The 16,808-nt window shown below is 46.6% G+C and overlaps 1 protein-coding gene across 16 annotated transcripts in view; it reads right to left on the bottom strand.

Annotated features, from left to right (window-relative positions):
* OBSCN (obscurin, cytoskeletal calmodulin and titin-interacting RhoGEF) overlaps window positions 1-16,808 on the bottom strand; it is a 762,040-nt gene that overhangs the window by 385,433 nt on the left and 359,799 nt on the right. For 13 of the 16 annotated variants that reach the window (XM_033931804.1, XM_033931806.1, XM_033931805.1 and 10 more), the window contains 4 exons: window positions 14,564-14,830; window positions 10,095-10,361; window positions 9,331-9,597; window positions 5,390-5,659 (listed from right to left, as the gene is read on the bottom strand). In XM_033931804.1, the coding sequence (XP_033787695.1) occupies window positions 5,390-5,659; window positions 9,331-9,597; window positions 10,095-10,361; window positions 14,564-14,830 (1,071 nt within the window). The remainder of the gene's footprint in view (window positions 1-5,389; window positions 5,660-9,330; window positions 9,598-10,094; window positions 10,362-14,563; window positions 14,831-16,808) is intronic. The other 3 variants (XM_033931814.1, XM_033931817.1, XM_033931807.1) reach the window with 2 other exon arrangements.

Here is a 16,808-nt window from a genome sequence, read left to right as displayed (position 1 = left end):
TTCTCCTTCTTTAGCACTCTCCAGACCAGTAGAGGTTAACTTTACGAATGGGACGTACCAAAGCAGTCCCTCTCACGGGCGGGACCCCCGAAGGGCCGATACCAGTACACGCTCACCGAACACCGCGTCCCGACGCGCCTGCACATCAACCCGATAATGACGAACAAAGGAATGCAAGGAGGACCAAACCGCAGCCTTACAAATATCCACTGGAGGCACGAGCGACGACTCAGCCCAAGAAGCCGCCTGACCCCGAGTGGAATGAGCCTTGAGAAACTCCGGAACAGGCTGCTGTTTCAGAAGATAAGCGGAAGCAATCGTCTCCTTGATCCAGCGCGCAATAGTAGCCTTAGAAGCGCCAGCTCCCCGACGAGGACCCGCCAGGAGGACAAAGAGATGATCGGACTTCCGGAATTCCTGGGTCCGCTGCACATAAGAGCGAAGGACCCGACCGACATCCAACTTGCGCAGCTGCCGTTGCTCAGAAGAGCCCTCCCGACCACCCAAGACCGGGAGAACCACCGATTGATTGACATGAAAAGGAGAAACAACCTTCGGCAGAAAGGAAGGAACAGGCCGCAAGACGACCCGCTCCCTAGAAAACTCCAAGAAGGGAGCCCTACAAGAGAAAGCCTGCAGCTCAGAAACACGCCTAGCAGAAGTAATGGCCACCAAAAAGACCGCCTTCAAAGTAAGGTCCTTCAAAGAACAGTCGTCCAAGGGCTCGAAAGGCGGACGCACCAAAACAGAGAACCAGAATAAGATCCCAAGAGGGAACCGAGGGCCGTAGGGGAGGCCTAAGCAACTTGGCCGCCCGCAAAAACCGAATCACATCAGGAAGAGCCGATAAACGCTGACCTGACACCAACCCTCGAAAAGCCGACAGGGCCGCAAGATGAACCCGGAGAGAAGACCAAGCCAGGCCTCTATCCAGGCCATCCTGCAAGAACTCCAGAATGTTAGGCAGAGAAGCGCGAAAAGAGGTCACTCCCCGCGCCCGACACCATTCCTCAAAGAGACGCCAAACCCGCACATAAGCCCGAGAGGTAGAAAGCCTCCGGGACCCCAACAGTGTAGAGATCACCTTGTCTGAATATCCCTTCTTGCTAAGGCGACCCCTTTCAAGAGCCACGCCGTAAGACAGAAGGGAGACGGGTCGAACATGGGAATGGGACCCTGCATCAGAAGGTCGTCCGAGAGAGACAGAGGAAGAGGATCCGCTACCAGGTGCCTCACCAGATCCGCATACCACGGACGGCGAGGCCAATCCGGCGCCACCAGCACCACCAAACCCGGATGGTGAACAATGCGAAGAAGCACCCTGCCCACCAGCGGCCAAGGAGGGAACACATACAACAGCCCCTCCATTGGCCACTGCTGGACCAGAGCATCCAGACCCTCGGCCAGACCGTCCCTGCGACGACTGAAGAAGCGGGGCACTTTGGCGTTGCCACCCGTGGCCATCAGGTCCATCAGGGGCTGCCCCCAAGCCTGCACTATCAACTGAAACGCCTCGGCGCTGAGACACCACTCTCCTGGATCTAGGAAGTGACGACTGAGGAAGTCTGCCTGAACATTTTCTACCCCGGCTATATGAGAGGCCGAGAGGTCCAGCAGATGGGATTCCGCCCAAACCATGAGCAGAGCCGCCTCCTGCGCCACCTGAGTGCTCTTGGTGCCCCCCTGACGATTGACATAAGCCACCGCCGTGGCATTGTCCGACAGCACTCTGACCGACTTGCCCAGCAACAGGGAGTGGAAAGCCAACAGCGCCAGACGGACCGCTCTGGTCTCCAACACGTTGATCGACCAGGCGGCCTCCTCCGCGGACCAGGTGCCCTGAGCTGAGTGACCCAAACACTGAGCCCCCCAACCCAGGAGACTCGCATCCGTCAGGAGCACCGTCCACTGCGGGAGATCCAGACCCACCCCCTGAACTAGGTGAGGGGTCTGGAGCCACCAACGCAGACTGCAGCGCGCCAAGCCTCGCAGGGGAACCGGAACATCCATCCCGTGCCTCTGGGGAGACCACCTCCGGAGCAGAGCATACTGGAGAGGACGCATGTGGGCCCGCGCCCACCTCACCACGTCCAGGGACGCCGCCATCGACCCCAAGACCTGGAGGAAATCTCGCGCCCGAGGACACCGGGACGCCAAAAGCAGGCGAATCTGAGATTGCAATTTGCTCACCCGGCCCTCTGGGAGGAAGACCTTCCCCAAGGAGGTGTCGAACAGCACCCCTAGGTACTCCAGACGCTGAGCCGGGACCAACCGACTCTTGGAAAGGTTGACCACCCAGCCCAGCGACCGGAGAAACTCCACCACCCGAGCAGTAACCCGGGAGCTTTCCTGCAACGACTTTGCCCGAATTAACCAGTCGTCCAGGTAGGGGTGTACCAGGATACCCTCCGACCGCAAGGCTGCCGCGACGACCACCATCACCTTGGTGAACGTCCGAGGAGCCGTGGCCAGCCCAAAGGGAAGCGCACAGAACTGAAAGTGCCGACCCAAGATCGCAAAGCGCAGGAAACGCTGATGAGAGGCCCGAATGGGAACATGCAAGTAGGCCTCCGTCAGATCGAGAGAAGTGAGAAACTCCCCCGGCTGAACCGCCAGAATGACCGACCGCAGAGTTTCCATACGGAAAGAGGGAATCTTGAGAGCCCTGTTGACCCCTTTTAAATCGAGGATGGGCCGAAAAGTCCCCTCCTTTTTGGGCACCACAAAGTAAATGGAGTACCTGCCCGTGCCCCACTCCGGAGGGGGCACCGGAACAACTGCCCTGAGATCTAGCAAGCGCTGAAGGGTCTGGCGAAAAGCCTGCGTCTTCCCCGGAGTCTGACACGGAGAAGCGAGGAAAAAATCCGGCAGAGAGCGGGCGAACTCCAGGGCATAACCGTCCCGCACCACCTCCAGGACCCACTGATCGGACGTGATCTCGGCCCATTTGGGGAAAAATTCGCGCAGCCGAGCCCCCACCGGAACCAAAGGGGGCGCCGGCAAGGCGTCATTGTGCAGGACGGGAAGCGGGGGAACCGGCGGAGGGATTCCCTGCCCCCCCGACGGGCCCCCCGAAAGGGCTGCATGCGCTGGAAGAACCGACCCCGGGAAAATCCCGGAGACTGGAAAGAAGCAGCCCCACGCCCAGGGCGATACTTGCGAAAATCCCGCAAACGCCCCCGGGCCTCACCCCCCCGAGACGCCGGGCGGGCACGGTCCTCCGGCAGACGGGGAACTTTCGAGTCCGACAGAGTCTGAATCAACTTATCCAAGTCCTCTCCAAACAAAAACGACCCCCGAAAGGGAAATTTAGTAAGCTTAGCTTTGGACGCAGCATCCGCCGCCCAAGCGCGCAGCCACAACACACGCCTTGCGGCCACGCCAAAAGCCATAGACTTAGCCGATATCCGCACCAAGTCATATAGAGCATCTGAGAGGAATGAGGCCGCCATCTCAATCTTCGCAACCTCCTAATCCACCAGAGACCAGTCGTCAGACTCTCGATCCAAGACCCGCTCCGCCCACCGAAACACGGCGCGAGCGACCAGTCCCCCACAAATAGCCGCCTGGACCCCAAAGGCAGAGACCTGAAAATTTTGCTTAAGGATGCTCTCCAATTTGCGCTCCTCAGGGTCCCGCAAGGCAGAACCGCCCTCAACAGGCACGGTATGCCGCTTGGAAATTGCCGAGACCACCGCATCCATGACTGGCGAAGCTAACGTAGCCCGATCCCCTTCAGGAATGGGATACAGGCGAGCCATGCTGCGCGCCAGCCGAAACGGCGCCTCCGGCGTTTTCCACTGCTCCAGAATAATATCCCGAATATCCTGATGCATAGGAAAAGAGCGGGAAAACGGAACGGATCCCCCGTAACAGGGGGTCCCCCACACGCGGAGTCTCCGGCGGCGCGTCCTCAAAACGCAAAACCGTAGAAACCTGTTGAATAAGGTCAGGCAGCTCATCTTTCTGAAAAAGGCGCACCACGGACGCCTCGTCACTGGAGAACGGGAAATCCGACAACCCGCCGCCAGCTTCCGTCCCCTCCAGAGAGTCCTGGAACTCCTCAGAAGGGTCCAGGTCCTCCTCCAGACCGACCCGTTCCTCCGACCACAAATTCTCGTCCCACGACACCCGCGGACGCTTGGACAAGGGAGGCGGCGGAGGGGACGTCACGCCCGACGAAAGAGGCAAAGCCGCAGGGAGCGCGGAGGAAAACCCACCCCCCGAAACCCCCTGGGCGCAACCGGGACCCCCAGCCGCCTGAAAATAGGCTCTGCATAAAGAAAAGAAAAATTCAGGAGAAAAACCCCCCGAGGGTCCCAAGGGACTCCCTGCCACAGCAGGGGACCCAGCAGAACCTTGCCCCTGCATAGTCAAAACAGGGGGAAGGTCACCTGAGGTGGAAGACAAAATGGAGGGGCCAGACAGAGAAGATGGCGGTTTTCCCGCCAAAAAAGCTCCCTCCATAGCCTGAAGCGGCTGAGAAACCTGAATAGTCTCAGCCGCTAAAGCAGGCAAGCCGGCATCAGCTGTCAAAAAATCAGCTGAGAGGGAATCCTTCGGGGAATCCCTCCGTGGGCGGTTGTGGAAGACCGGGCTTCCCCACTGCTCCAAGCCGACTCGCGAGGCACCATCGGCGGGGAGCTCTGGGCGCCTGCAGCCGCTGCCGACGGAGCTCCACCACCTCACCGACCCAAACCGCCGAGTTCAGGCCGGCCGCGAGTGCCTCGCGGCTGGACTAAAATTGTGGCCTACTCCCCCGGAGAAGGGCACAATTGCTCCATACGCGACCTAGCTATAAAAAAGTGCTGGTTACATGAAAAAATACAGTAAAATACAGTTTTCTTAAAGGGAAATAACCCTTCAGACCAGCACTACCTCAGGATTTTTTTTTTTTTTTTTTTTACAGAACAGACTCCACAGGCTCTCGAAGCAATATGCCTTGCTTGATTTAGGGGGCAAGGGATACTGCTGAGGCTCCTCTAAAAAAATGTGGGGAGGTGGAGGAAGTGGGGGGAGGGACCCCGCTCGTGACCCGCCGGGTTTGACACCCCCGAGGTCGGACGAACCCCCAAACAGAGTCCGCCCAAGCTCCGTCCGGCTAAAAACAGGGACAATAAACCCCCTAAACAAATTCCAACAGCCCTACCAAGGGAGATGGGTACAGATCACTCAACACCTGCTGGAGACTGAAAGAAGACTGAGGGAAATAGAGAGGAGGGGCTAGGATATACTGTCCCAAAGTTTTGTTTTCAGTCTCCACCTGCTGGTCATGATTAGATATATACCCATTCGTAAAGTTAACCTCTACTGGTCTGGAGAGTGCTAAAGAATAAAGATTTATGTTATGTTATGCAGAAAATTATTTAATTCTGGCTTCATAGTTTACCCTTCACTGCCAGGGCTGCCGTAGTCTGTTGTTCCCCACATACACAAGCATAGTTTCCGGCATCCTTCACATCAAGGTCAGAGATTACCAGCTCAGCTATGGCACCCTCCTGCTTCATTTTATATTTGCCATTTGCTTTGAGTGTTCTGGCTCCCTTCTTCCACTCTACTGGGGAAGCGGTGGCCTTAGTGAGCTCACACTGTAGAGTGGCAGTTCCACCTTCGGTGCCTTCCTCATTTTTCAACTCCACTCTGAAATGTGGAGGTAGCTCTGGGAAGTGAAGAACCAAGAGAAAAAAAAATGACAAAGACCCCAGTCACTGGACCTCATGGTTTATAATTCTAGTAGGACTTACTGAACAGGTAACCTCCCCGACCTTATACTCAAAGAAGCAAATCTGAGTTCAAGTTCAATTTATTATTTAACATACTGCAAATCAGTTCAAGTAACATCTAACCCCCCCCCCCTTTTACTAAGCCACAGTAGAGGAATTCAATGCTGCTCCAACGCTCATAGAATTCCTATGAGCGTCGGAGCATTTAGTGGCTCAGTAAAAGAGGGCCTGAGTGTTTTATAAAAAATAATTAAATCTGGGGAATACCTTACAACATATAAGGGCAAGGTAAAACAAACAGCAAATAGCAGGGAGGTCACATTAAGGGCTCCTTTTACTAAGCTGTGATAGCGTTTTTAGCACACGCAGGATTTTAGTGCGTGTTAAACCCATGCTACGCGGCTAGAACTAACGCCAGTGCCCTCTCTCCTCTTTGCCTTTTTCCATTTTCTCACTGTACCTTTCTCTGACATACTGATCTTTTCCTCCCTACCTTTCAGCCTCTGTGTGCATTCAAATTTCACCCTTTTGCTCCTCATTTTCAGTTTTCATCTACCTAGCAACTTTCAATTTGCTCTTATTCCTTAGTTTTTCCATTTTCCAGCTCACTCTTTTACCAGTGTCTTCTTTCTTTTTTATCTTCTTCCCATTACTACATTTCTACCATCTGTACTCCTATCCTCCTCTCACTCATTTCTTTGACAGCCCTTCCATGGCTTTTCCCACATTGTTCCACCACTCTTGGCATTTCCCCTTCCTATCCCTGGCTCCATCTTGAAGCCTGACATCTCCCTGTCTCTTCTCCTCCCTCCCTCCCACCCAGAACGGCATCTCTTTCTTACCTTTTTCCCATTCCCTCCCACCAACCCCAAACTGCATCTCTCACTCACCCTTTGTCCCCCTCACAATACTGCATCTCTGGTTTACCCTTTACCCCTTCCCTACCAGTACAACATTTCTCACTCACCCTTTGCTCCCCTTCCTTCCCAGTACTGCATCTCTCACTCACCCTTTGTCCCCATCTCTCTTAGTGTTGCATCTCTGGCTCAACCTTTGCCCCCTCCCTCCCAGTATTGTATATCTCCCCCCCCTTTACCCCTTCCTACCCAGACATGCGTCTCTCATCTTCCCTTTGTCCCCTTCCCTCTCATAACTGAATCTCTCCCTCCCCCTTTCCCTCCTAGAACTGCATCTCTCACTCAATCTTTGCCCTTCCTCCCCTCACCCAGTACTGCATCTCTCATTATCCCCACATTAGGTTCCCTCTCTTTCTCCACAGTCCTTCCTGCCCTTGATCCAGAATCTTCTATGGTCTCACTTTCTCTCTCAGTATCCCCCAGCCCTCATGGTCTCATTTCTCATTCCATCCTGCCTGGCCTTCAGGGCATGCCTCCATGATAGCTCCTTCCTTTACAATCCGGGCTTCCCTAGTCCAGCAGTTCTCCTTTCCCCCTTTCCCTCGATCTGGTACAGTAGTTCTTTTTTTCCAGTTTCTTTTTATTTATTCATTTATTTAGCCCATCCTCCGAAAGAAGCCCAGAACGGGTTACAAAGGTACATTCACAGTATAGAAGGACAAAATTATTGAAAGACATTTTTGGCAGACATAGCTTAGAAGAATTTGCGGCATTCGTAGAAGATATTACATGGCATAGTATAGATTTAGAGTGCAAACTGAACAGGTAAAGTGAAGACCTTAAAGAAGTGTTGAAAAAGACAAAATCCTCAGATTACCATCAACACTGTAGATTTTCTATTTTTATTTCTCCCACATTAATGAAAATTGAAGAACTGGCAACTATCAAATATAACCCAAGACTGGAAATCTGCCATGCTGGAATTGAACAACAAGAAGCACTTATCTTAACATTTAAACCCGACGGAGGCCAAATCTGTTTCACGCCAACGGGTTTCTTCAGGGGAAACCAGTTCTTCAGGGGAATGCCAGTTTCAATAAATTAACAGCCGAGCTCGGCAGTGACGATCAAAAATCAAATAACCAGACAACTGTTAATTTATTGAAACTGGCATTCAACAAGCTTCAGTGTTTCCACTGAAGAAGCCCGTTGGTGTGAAACGGATTTGGCCTCCATTGGGTCTAAATGTTAAGATAAGTGCTTGTTGTTGTTCAATTCCAGCATGGCAGATTTCCGGTCTTGGGTTATATTTGATAGTTGCCAGTTCTTCAATTTTCATTAATGTAGGAGAAATAAAAATTGAAATTGAAATATTTATTCACAAAAAAACAGATTTAAAATTCATATAAAAATATTAAATTCTAAAGTAAATTACTTTACAGAGGTTTTGGTCGATGATGAGACCCTAACCCCCAAATTAATCCTTCTATTGATTGGATCCTAGGGGTGTTTTGAGATCTTTATCCTCTGGTTAAACAAATTTTGTGCATTTCACATATGTGAAGTGTTCTATAGTGTTGATAGTATAGATTTAGGACAGCATTTACTGTACTAACAGAACATAACATAACTGTACTAAAATTTTAGTGTTGTAAGTGAGTACATGATCGGTGGTCGGCAGTTAAGGTCCCGTGAGTAGCGTCGGTCATTACAGAGCTCGTGAGTAGCGCTGGACATTAACGAGCTGGATTTGTGAAGAGGAAGGTTTTCACGGCCTTCCTGAAGTTCCATAGATGTCTAGTCATCTAATGGATGTGGGGATGATGTGCCAGAATCTGGGTATAAACTGTGAATAAGAATGTTTGCGGGCTGTTTCAGTTTTGAGTGAACGACCAGATGGTAGTGTGAGCCGTCTCTCTGTTTGAGATCTCAGTGATCTGTTTGGGACATAAATTTGTAGTTTTGATGTCATGTAGTTCGGTGTCAGCTTGTGGTAGGTCTTGAAGACTAGGACCAAGGCTTTAAAGGCGCAGCATTTTTGGATAGGTAGCCAATGTATGGATGTTAGTTCTGGGGTGACATGGTCTCGGAGCCTAGGTTTTTCTTGTCCAGTAGCTCTCCTTACTTCCTGCCTGATCTACCTTCACTAATTACTTGCTTTCTAGAGGTCACAGGTGGCAGCCTATACGTTGACTGCATGGCTGCTGGCACCGGCATCTTCTCTGTAGGTCATTCTGCCCCTGAGGAAACAGGAAATGACATCAGAAAGAGTGGGACACCATGCAGAGAAGACGCTGGCAGCCAGGCAGGCAACGTATCGGAATAGCTGTTCCTGGCGACCTCTAGAGAGCACATAATTAGTGAAGGTAAACCACGCAGGAGAGAAAAAGAGCTCCAAGATAGGGAGAGACTGGAAAAAAAAGAACTACAAGATTGGGGGAAGGAGAACTGCTGGACTGGGGAATCCAGGATTGGAAAGGAAGGAGAGCTATCATTGGAGGGGGGGGGGGAAACATACTATAAATTTGTACAAAAGGCAATGTGGCAGGAGTGGCGGAAGAAGGCAGTTTGCTCTGCAGGGTACTGGAGGACTGTCTGTCATGCCACTTTCTGAAACCTACCGCCTGAGGCCGCCGCCTCAGTTGGCCTCAGGCCAACTCAGGGGTGCCCCTGGTAAGAATGATCTCCATGACAGCACTTTATATGACAAAATCATGCATTTATGCACTGATACATAGAGTGTAATTTACCCTTCACTGTTAAGGTTGCTTTGCTTTTCTGCTCTCCACACACACAAGTGTAATCTCCTGCATCCTTCTCATCCAAGTTCTGAATTATCAGTTCAGCAATAGGACCCTCTTGCCTCACGTTATACTTGTCACTTGGTTTCAGCGTCTTGTGTCCCTTCTTCCACTCCACTGAGACAGCGGGTTTCGTCAGTTCACAGCGTAAGGCGGCTGATCCACCTTCTAAGGCTTCCACACTCTTTAGCTCCACTTTAAACAAGGTAGGCACTTCTGAAAGAGGCAAAATGGGGAGAATGTGCATCATACAGCAGTAACATAGTACAAGCATCTGATGGCAGAAAAAAACTTTATTTTCTTTATTTATTTGTTCAATTTTCTATACTGTTCTCCCAAGGGAGCTCAGGACGGTTTACATTAATTTATTCAGGTACTCAAGCATTTTCCCGGCGGGCTCACAATCTATCTAATGTACCTGGGGCAATGGGAGGATTAAGTGACTTGCCCATTCTGCCCAGCTTTCCTCCTCCATTCTGCAAGTTCTCAGTCTTAGAATGTGATTGCTTGTCAGGCCTTTGTGTATTCAGAAGAGTTTATTTTATTTCCCATCAATTCATTTATTTACACTCAATTAATCACTTTAGTCTGGGAAAAACCCAGGGTACAAGTAATGTACAGTAAGATAAACCAGAAAAGTAATAAACAATCAATAAAAACAAAATAATAAATATGAGAAAAAATATGCAATGAATAACATGCACATAGTTTACCTTCCACCAACAGGGCCGCAGTGGTCTGCTGCTTCCCACATACACAAGTATAATCTCCTGCATCCTTGACATTTAATTCATGGATTTCCAGCTCAGCAGCAGTGCCCTCCAATCTCATTTTATACTTCTCACTTGGTTTCAGTGTTGTTTGTTCCTTCTTCCACTCCACTACATCAGCGGCCTTGGTCAACTCACAATGCAGAGTGGCACTTTCGCCCTCCTTTGCTTTCTCATTCCTCAGCCCTTTTTTGAAATTTAGAGGCCGTTCTGGAAGACACAAAATATGTTACGTGCATAAGGTATGTTAAAATCTAGACATTCAGAGCTACAGGTTGTGCTCTTCAGCTAGTTAAGACAAAGATGAGAAGACAGCAGACGTCGAGTATAAACTGAAAAACTTAATCTCACAATCTGAATCTCATTGGGAATTCTGTGGACCAGGACAAACAAATAAAATATAAATCGAGAAATATTTCTTACAAAAGTCTTCACACCCTTCAACATTTTTCACACTAAGCACTGGCGCCTAAAAAGGATAGGCACCTAAAGTAAGGTGCCTATGCATGTCAATCACACTAGGCGCCCATTACAGAATCAAGCTTAGCCGCGCCTAACTTAAAACTTAGGCGCATGTAATGTAGGCTAGGGTTTTAAAGGCCTACATTATTTGCAGAAAGCAGGAGTGTTGGGTAGGAGAGCAATTTTAGGTGACTGGGTTGGAGGAGGAGCTCCGTCTTACTGGGCTTGGAGGAATTGTCTGCGTGCGCTCATGATGTTGGAGCAGAGAGGGGCTCGTAGATCGTATTGGGCAACACAGTTATTTTTGCGGACTTGGGATCTCTACATCTTCTCTTTGCCCCCTACAGATAGAAGTTTAGTTTTGAACGCCCTACAGGGACCAGAGTAATAGCACCTGGATGGACAGTGGATATGGCACATCTGGCTTACTATACTGGTGCATGGATTGGAAGTCTGTGTGTGGTGTTTGTTTATTTTTTTTAATTATTATTATTATTATTTGGGTTTGGGGGTAGTGTTTCTGATTTTTTTATTTTTTTTTTTGGGGGGGGGGGGTGAATTACACTTTTACAGTGTTGGTGTATGCTATCCAGTACCCTACTCACATGTTATGTTGGCTATTGTAGCCATTTTTTGTATTTCTGGTACTGTTTGTTTTCTACATTACTACGCATGGGCAAACTCTAAGGATGGGGGTGGGAGGTTAGGTTTGGGTTATTGTTGCTTGTTGTTCTACTGCTATTGGATATATCTTTTGTAATATAAAATTTCAATAAAACTGTTAAACCCTTAAGTCCTTTAGAGAATCACGCCTAGTGGTGTCTAAGTCTTTCTCCACTCCTAAACTTGTCTACTTTGGTCTTGGGAATGTGATAGGCGCCTATCTTTTGTAGAATCACATCTATGAAGATAGGTGCTTATCTCTCAATTAAATTTAAATTTTTTCAATTATGAGTTCATTATTGAAGCCAGTTTACTAATTAAGTGCCTAACTTTAGGTGCCTCTTATAGAATTTCCTCCCTGAGTGCTCTTAATAGAGCTTAGAGTAGATTCCTATGACCAACTTTGGGTGCGAAACTTGGTGTAAATTCTGATGCACAAGCTGGACACGTAACACCAGTATTCTGTAACACTGCACCTAAATATTTGAAATGCCCTTGACCCACCCACTTCCCTCCTATGGTCAAGCCTCCTCTTGAGTTGCACATGGTATGCTGTCAGCACGCAATGTTATAGAATAGCATGCAAACGTAAATTCAAATAAGTGGCAATTAAAACCAATAACTTGTTGTTTGCACCCAATTGACTAATTATTTTATGCACATATCTGGGCTCCGCGATAAAATTAGGGCAATTTATATAAAATCCAGTGGTGCGTAGCTTTCATAGACTAGAAGAGATAGCAAAAAAGAAAGACAGGCAACAATGTCTGGAAAAATAGTTAGAAAAGCAAAGATGCAAATGGAAGTCAAAATAGCCAACAGGGGAAAGGGAAAAGGAATGATATATTTGATATATTGCCTTTCTGTGGTTACAATTGAAGCAGTTTACATATTATATATAGGTACTTATTTTGTACTTGGAGGGTCAAATGTCTTGCCTAGAGTCACAAGGAGCTTCAGTGGCTCCACTCCAGTACAGGACATTTTTTAGACATGTTACCGATAGGACGAAGTATGAAAGTGGCATTGTGAGATTCAAGGATGAAGGGAAGGAATATGTAGAAGTTGAAAAGGACAAAGCAAAATTGCTTAACAAATATTTCTGTTCTGTGTTCAGAGCTAAAGGTCTGGGAGAAGGTTAGCAGAAAAATACAAATACAAATAGGAATGGAGATGTGGTACACTCTGAACAATTTTCAAAGAACTGGATTTAAAGGTATTCACAGAGAGCTATGACTGGAATATAGTTATACCAGGCTATAATCTGTTCATGAAAGACAGGGTAGGATGGAAAGGAGAGGGAGTGGCATCATATGTTAAAGATCATATTAAAACCACATGGTTGCAGGATTTACATGATAAGGAAGAGGTACTGTTGTTCAATCTGGAAAGAGGGAATGGAAAATGTATTTATATTGATGTGATATACTGTACAGGCCTCCTTCACAAACAGAAGTGGACAGAAATTTAATAGAAGACATTCAAAATACAGCTGTAAATGGGGAGTACTACTAATAAGTGATTTTAATATGCCAGATGTTGATTGGGGTACCCCTATTACAGTTGGGAGATCCTGGATACTCTACAAGGAGAACTGTTCCGGCAGTTGATAATGAAATCCATATGGGATGGGGCCCTACTGGACTTAGTGCTTATAAATGAGTAAAGTGTTTCTGATGTTATATGGGTGATCATATAGCATCCAGTGATCAACTCAAGGTGTGGTTTCATATTAAGACAGGTGTAGAGAGGGCTCATTTGAAAGCAAAGGTTCTAGACTTTAAAAGAACTAACTTTGTTGAGATGGGGGATTACATCAAGGAGTTGTCTGGATGGAAACATCTGGAAGTAGGAAAGCAGTGGGCAAAATTTAAAGGAGCTATTGTAAGGGCAACAAACCATTTTATAAGGAAAGTAAGTAAAAGTAAGAAGAAAAGTAGGCCACTTTGGCTCTCAAAAATAGTAGCTGAAAAGGTAAAGTAAAAGAGGTTAGTTTTCATAAACTATAAAAGACTGCAGATAAAAAGTGTATCTGAATATAAGAAAGCTTGGGGCAAATACAGAAGAACATAAGAATAGCCTTACTGGATCAGACCCATGGTCCATCAAGTCCAGTAGCCCGTTCTCATGATGGCCAATCCAGGTCACTAGTACCTGGCCAAAACCCAAGGTGTAGCAATATTCCATGCTACCGATACAGGGCAAGCAGTGGCTTCCCCCATGTCTTTCTCAATAACAGACTATGGACTTTTCCTCCAGGAACTTGTCCAAACCTTTCTTAAAACTGGCTACGCTATCCGCTCTTACCACATCCCCTGGCAATGCGTTCTCTGAGTTAAAAAAAAAAATTCTTCCTATTGGTTTTAAGAATATTTCCCTGTAACTTCATCAAGTGTCCCCTAGTCTTTGTAATTTCTGACAGATTGAAAAATCGATCCACTTGTACCCGTTCTACTCCACCCAGGATTTTGTAGACTTCAGTCATATCTCCCCTCAGCCGTCTCTTTTCCAAGCTGAAGAGCCCTAACCGTTTTAGTCTTTCCTCATACGAGAGGAGTTCCGACCCCTTAACCATCTTGGTTGCTCTTCTTTGAACCTTTTCTAGCACCACTATATCTTTCTTGAGATAAGGAGACCAGAACTGAACACAATACTCCAGATGAGGTCGCACCATGGAGCGATACAGGGGCATTATGACATTCTTAGTCTTGTTAACCATCCCTTTTTTAAATAATTCCTAGCAACCTGTTTGCTTTTTTGGCCGCCGCCAAACATTGGGCGGAAGGTTTCATCGTATTGTCTACAATGACAATCCTTTTCTTGGGTGCTAACCCCCAAGTACTTTGGATCTCTAAGGGAGAGGAGAGGCATGATTAGATAGACTAGATAGGCCACATGGTCTTTATCTGCCTTCATTTTTCTCCGTTTCTGAGATAGAGGATATACACATACAGTCTCTTGTCAAAGTTATTGCCCTAATTACTTGCTAACAAGAGACTTCAAGTAAACAAGTTGGTTCAGAACACATATACTGAAGAGGTCTGGCATATTGACTGAACGAGGTAGTTGCTTAAAATTTCCTGGTGCATGCCAGTCCCAGCAATGGACCAACCCAAATAAATACAGTTATGTGAGGGGTCCTCCATACAATCACCGGGCATAAAAGGGGCCCACCCTTACACATCTTACAAAATATGAAGCAAATATAAGGTACATCTGGCTCATAAAATGGCATTTAAAAAAAATAAATGCTGCATCTTTGGTATTGACCATGTTCTGTAATTTACCATTCACTAATAAGGCTGCAGAGGTTGTCTGCTTTCCACACACACAAGTATAATCTCCAGCATCTTTCACATCTAGGTCAAGGATCACCAGCTCAGCAATGGTACCCTCCTGCTTCATTTTATACTTGTCACTTGATCTGAGTGTCTTTTTTCCCTTCTTCCACTCTACTGAGGCACCGGCTTTGGTCAGTTCACAGCACAGAGCGACTGTCCCACCTTCTGTGGCTGCCTCGTTCTTCAGCTGTACTTTGAAATGTGGAGGTAGCTCTGGAAAATGCAGAATGAACAGCATGGATCTTTATTTCTATACGAAAACAAGAGAACTGATCCAATGATCTCCACAGACAAATCCAAGAAGAAACAAAAAACAAATGTGGAGAAATGATGTTCCTGAGAGGGACTTTATTAATATTAAAATAATATTAAAACTTGGCAACTCACATAAAAACCTCTAGGACACAGTCCGCTGAAAAGCTTTGGACCCTGGACCCAACATGGTGCGTGTTTCGACAGAATGTCTTCTTCAGGGATCCCTAAGAAGTCCTATGGGAAAGATACGTGGATAAAAATGCCAGTCGGAAATAAACTGATCTGTAAAAGCTGTGTGCAGGACAGGGGCTCAAAAAGCCGGATCAGTTTATTTCCGACTGGCATTTTTATCCACGTATCTTTCCCATAGGACTTCTTAGGGACCCCTGAAGAAGATATTCTGTCGAAACACGCACCGTGTTGGGTCCAGGGTCCAAAGCTTTTCAGCGGACTGTGTCCTAGAGGTTTTTATGTGGTTTGCCAAGTTTTAATATTATTTTAATAATAATAAAGTCCATCTCAGTAACATCATTTCTCCACATTGGTTTTTGTTTGTTCTTTATTTCTATATACATTTATTAATCATTGCCTCATAAAGATCATCCTTTTCAGAGATTTCTTTCAGTAATAAAGCAACAGACAGGGGAAGTAGCAACATAGAAGAAATAACTAGTAACTTCCCACCAGGAAGACGATAGGGTGGACAATGAAGATATACCCAGGCAGATGAGAATATGATAAATAAGTACAAATAACTAGAATTAACAGATGTGTATAAAGCTAAGATGAACAAGACCCAAGATACTGGTAATAGGCATGAAAGTAAGTAGGTTATAGAACGAACATAGTACAAGATACTAGAATTTTACATGAACCATTAATTACTATAGACTCAACACTCTATAAGATCAATCCAACGATTAAAATATTGGGAGTTGTTATAGATCAACAATCGACCATGAAAAAGCAAGTAGACGCTGTACTGCAAAAAGGGTTATTACACATTGTGGAAGCTGCATATCATAAAATCATATTTTGAGTTTCCGGCCTTTAAACTTTTAGTTCAGTCGTTACTTCTAAGTCTTCCCGACTATTGTAACTGTGTCTATTTGACATGTACCATGAAAGAGATAGCTAGGCTTAAACTGATTCAAAATACAGGGGTCAAATTAATTTATGGTCTAAAGAAATATGATCATGTGACTCCTTTCTACCGTGAGTTGCATTGGCTTCCAGTGGAGGCGCGTGTTTTGTTTAAGCTGGGTTGTCTTTGTTACAAAGTTGTGTATGGTATTGCTCCAAACCATAAGAGGTTACAGCATGGAAAAAGGAAAAAAATATATTAGCTGAAACAGCAGGCTATTTATATTCATCAGAACCCTTTAATACTATCTCATCCCCCAAATCAAAATCAAGTAATATTAACTTGTTCCACAGGTACCTTAACCCACAAAAACAGATTCCAACTGCACTGCATCAAAGAAATACAGGGATTCTTTTACTATGGCATGCTAACGGATTTACCTCACCCCTCCCTTTTTTCTTTTTTTTTTAACTAAGCCATGGTATAGGTTTCTACCGCAACCCGGAGCACTAAATGCTCCAACACTCATAGAATTCCTATGAGCATCAGAGCATTTAATGCTCTGGACCATGGTAGAAATCTCTACAACGGCTTAGTAAAAGAGGGACTTAGTGCTACTAATTAGCACATGCTGAATGCTATCTAGACCAGAGAACGACACGGGGATAAATTTTTTCTCCATCTGTGCGAAAGCTCATTTTCCCGTCTTGTCCCCGCAAGTTCTTTTCCTGTCCCTGCCCCATTCCTGCATGCTCCGTCCTCATCTGCACTAGCCTCAAACACTTTAAAATTATAAGTAGCAACATTCTAGATTTCAGATTGTGAAGTCATAATGCCTCATTCCACCAATGC

This window comes from Geotrypetes seraphini, chromosome 2 (assembly GCF_902459505.1).
Source record: "Geotrypetes seraphini chromosome 2, aGeoSer1.1, whole genome shotgun sequence".
Lineage (NCBI taxonomy): Eukaryota > Metazoa > Chordata > Amphibia > Gymnophiona > Dermophiidae > Geotrypetes > Geotrypetes seraphini.
This window is presented reverse-complemented; position numbering and strand designations above follow the sequence as displayed.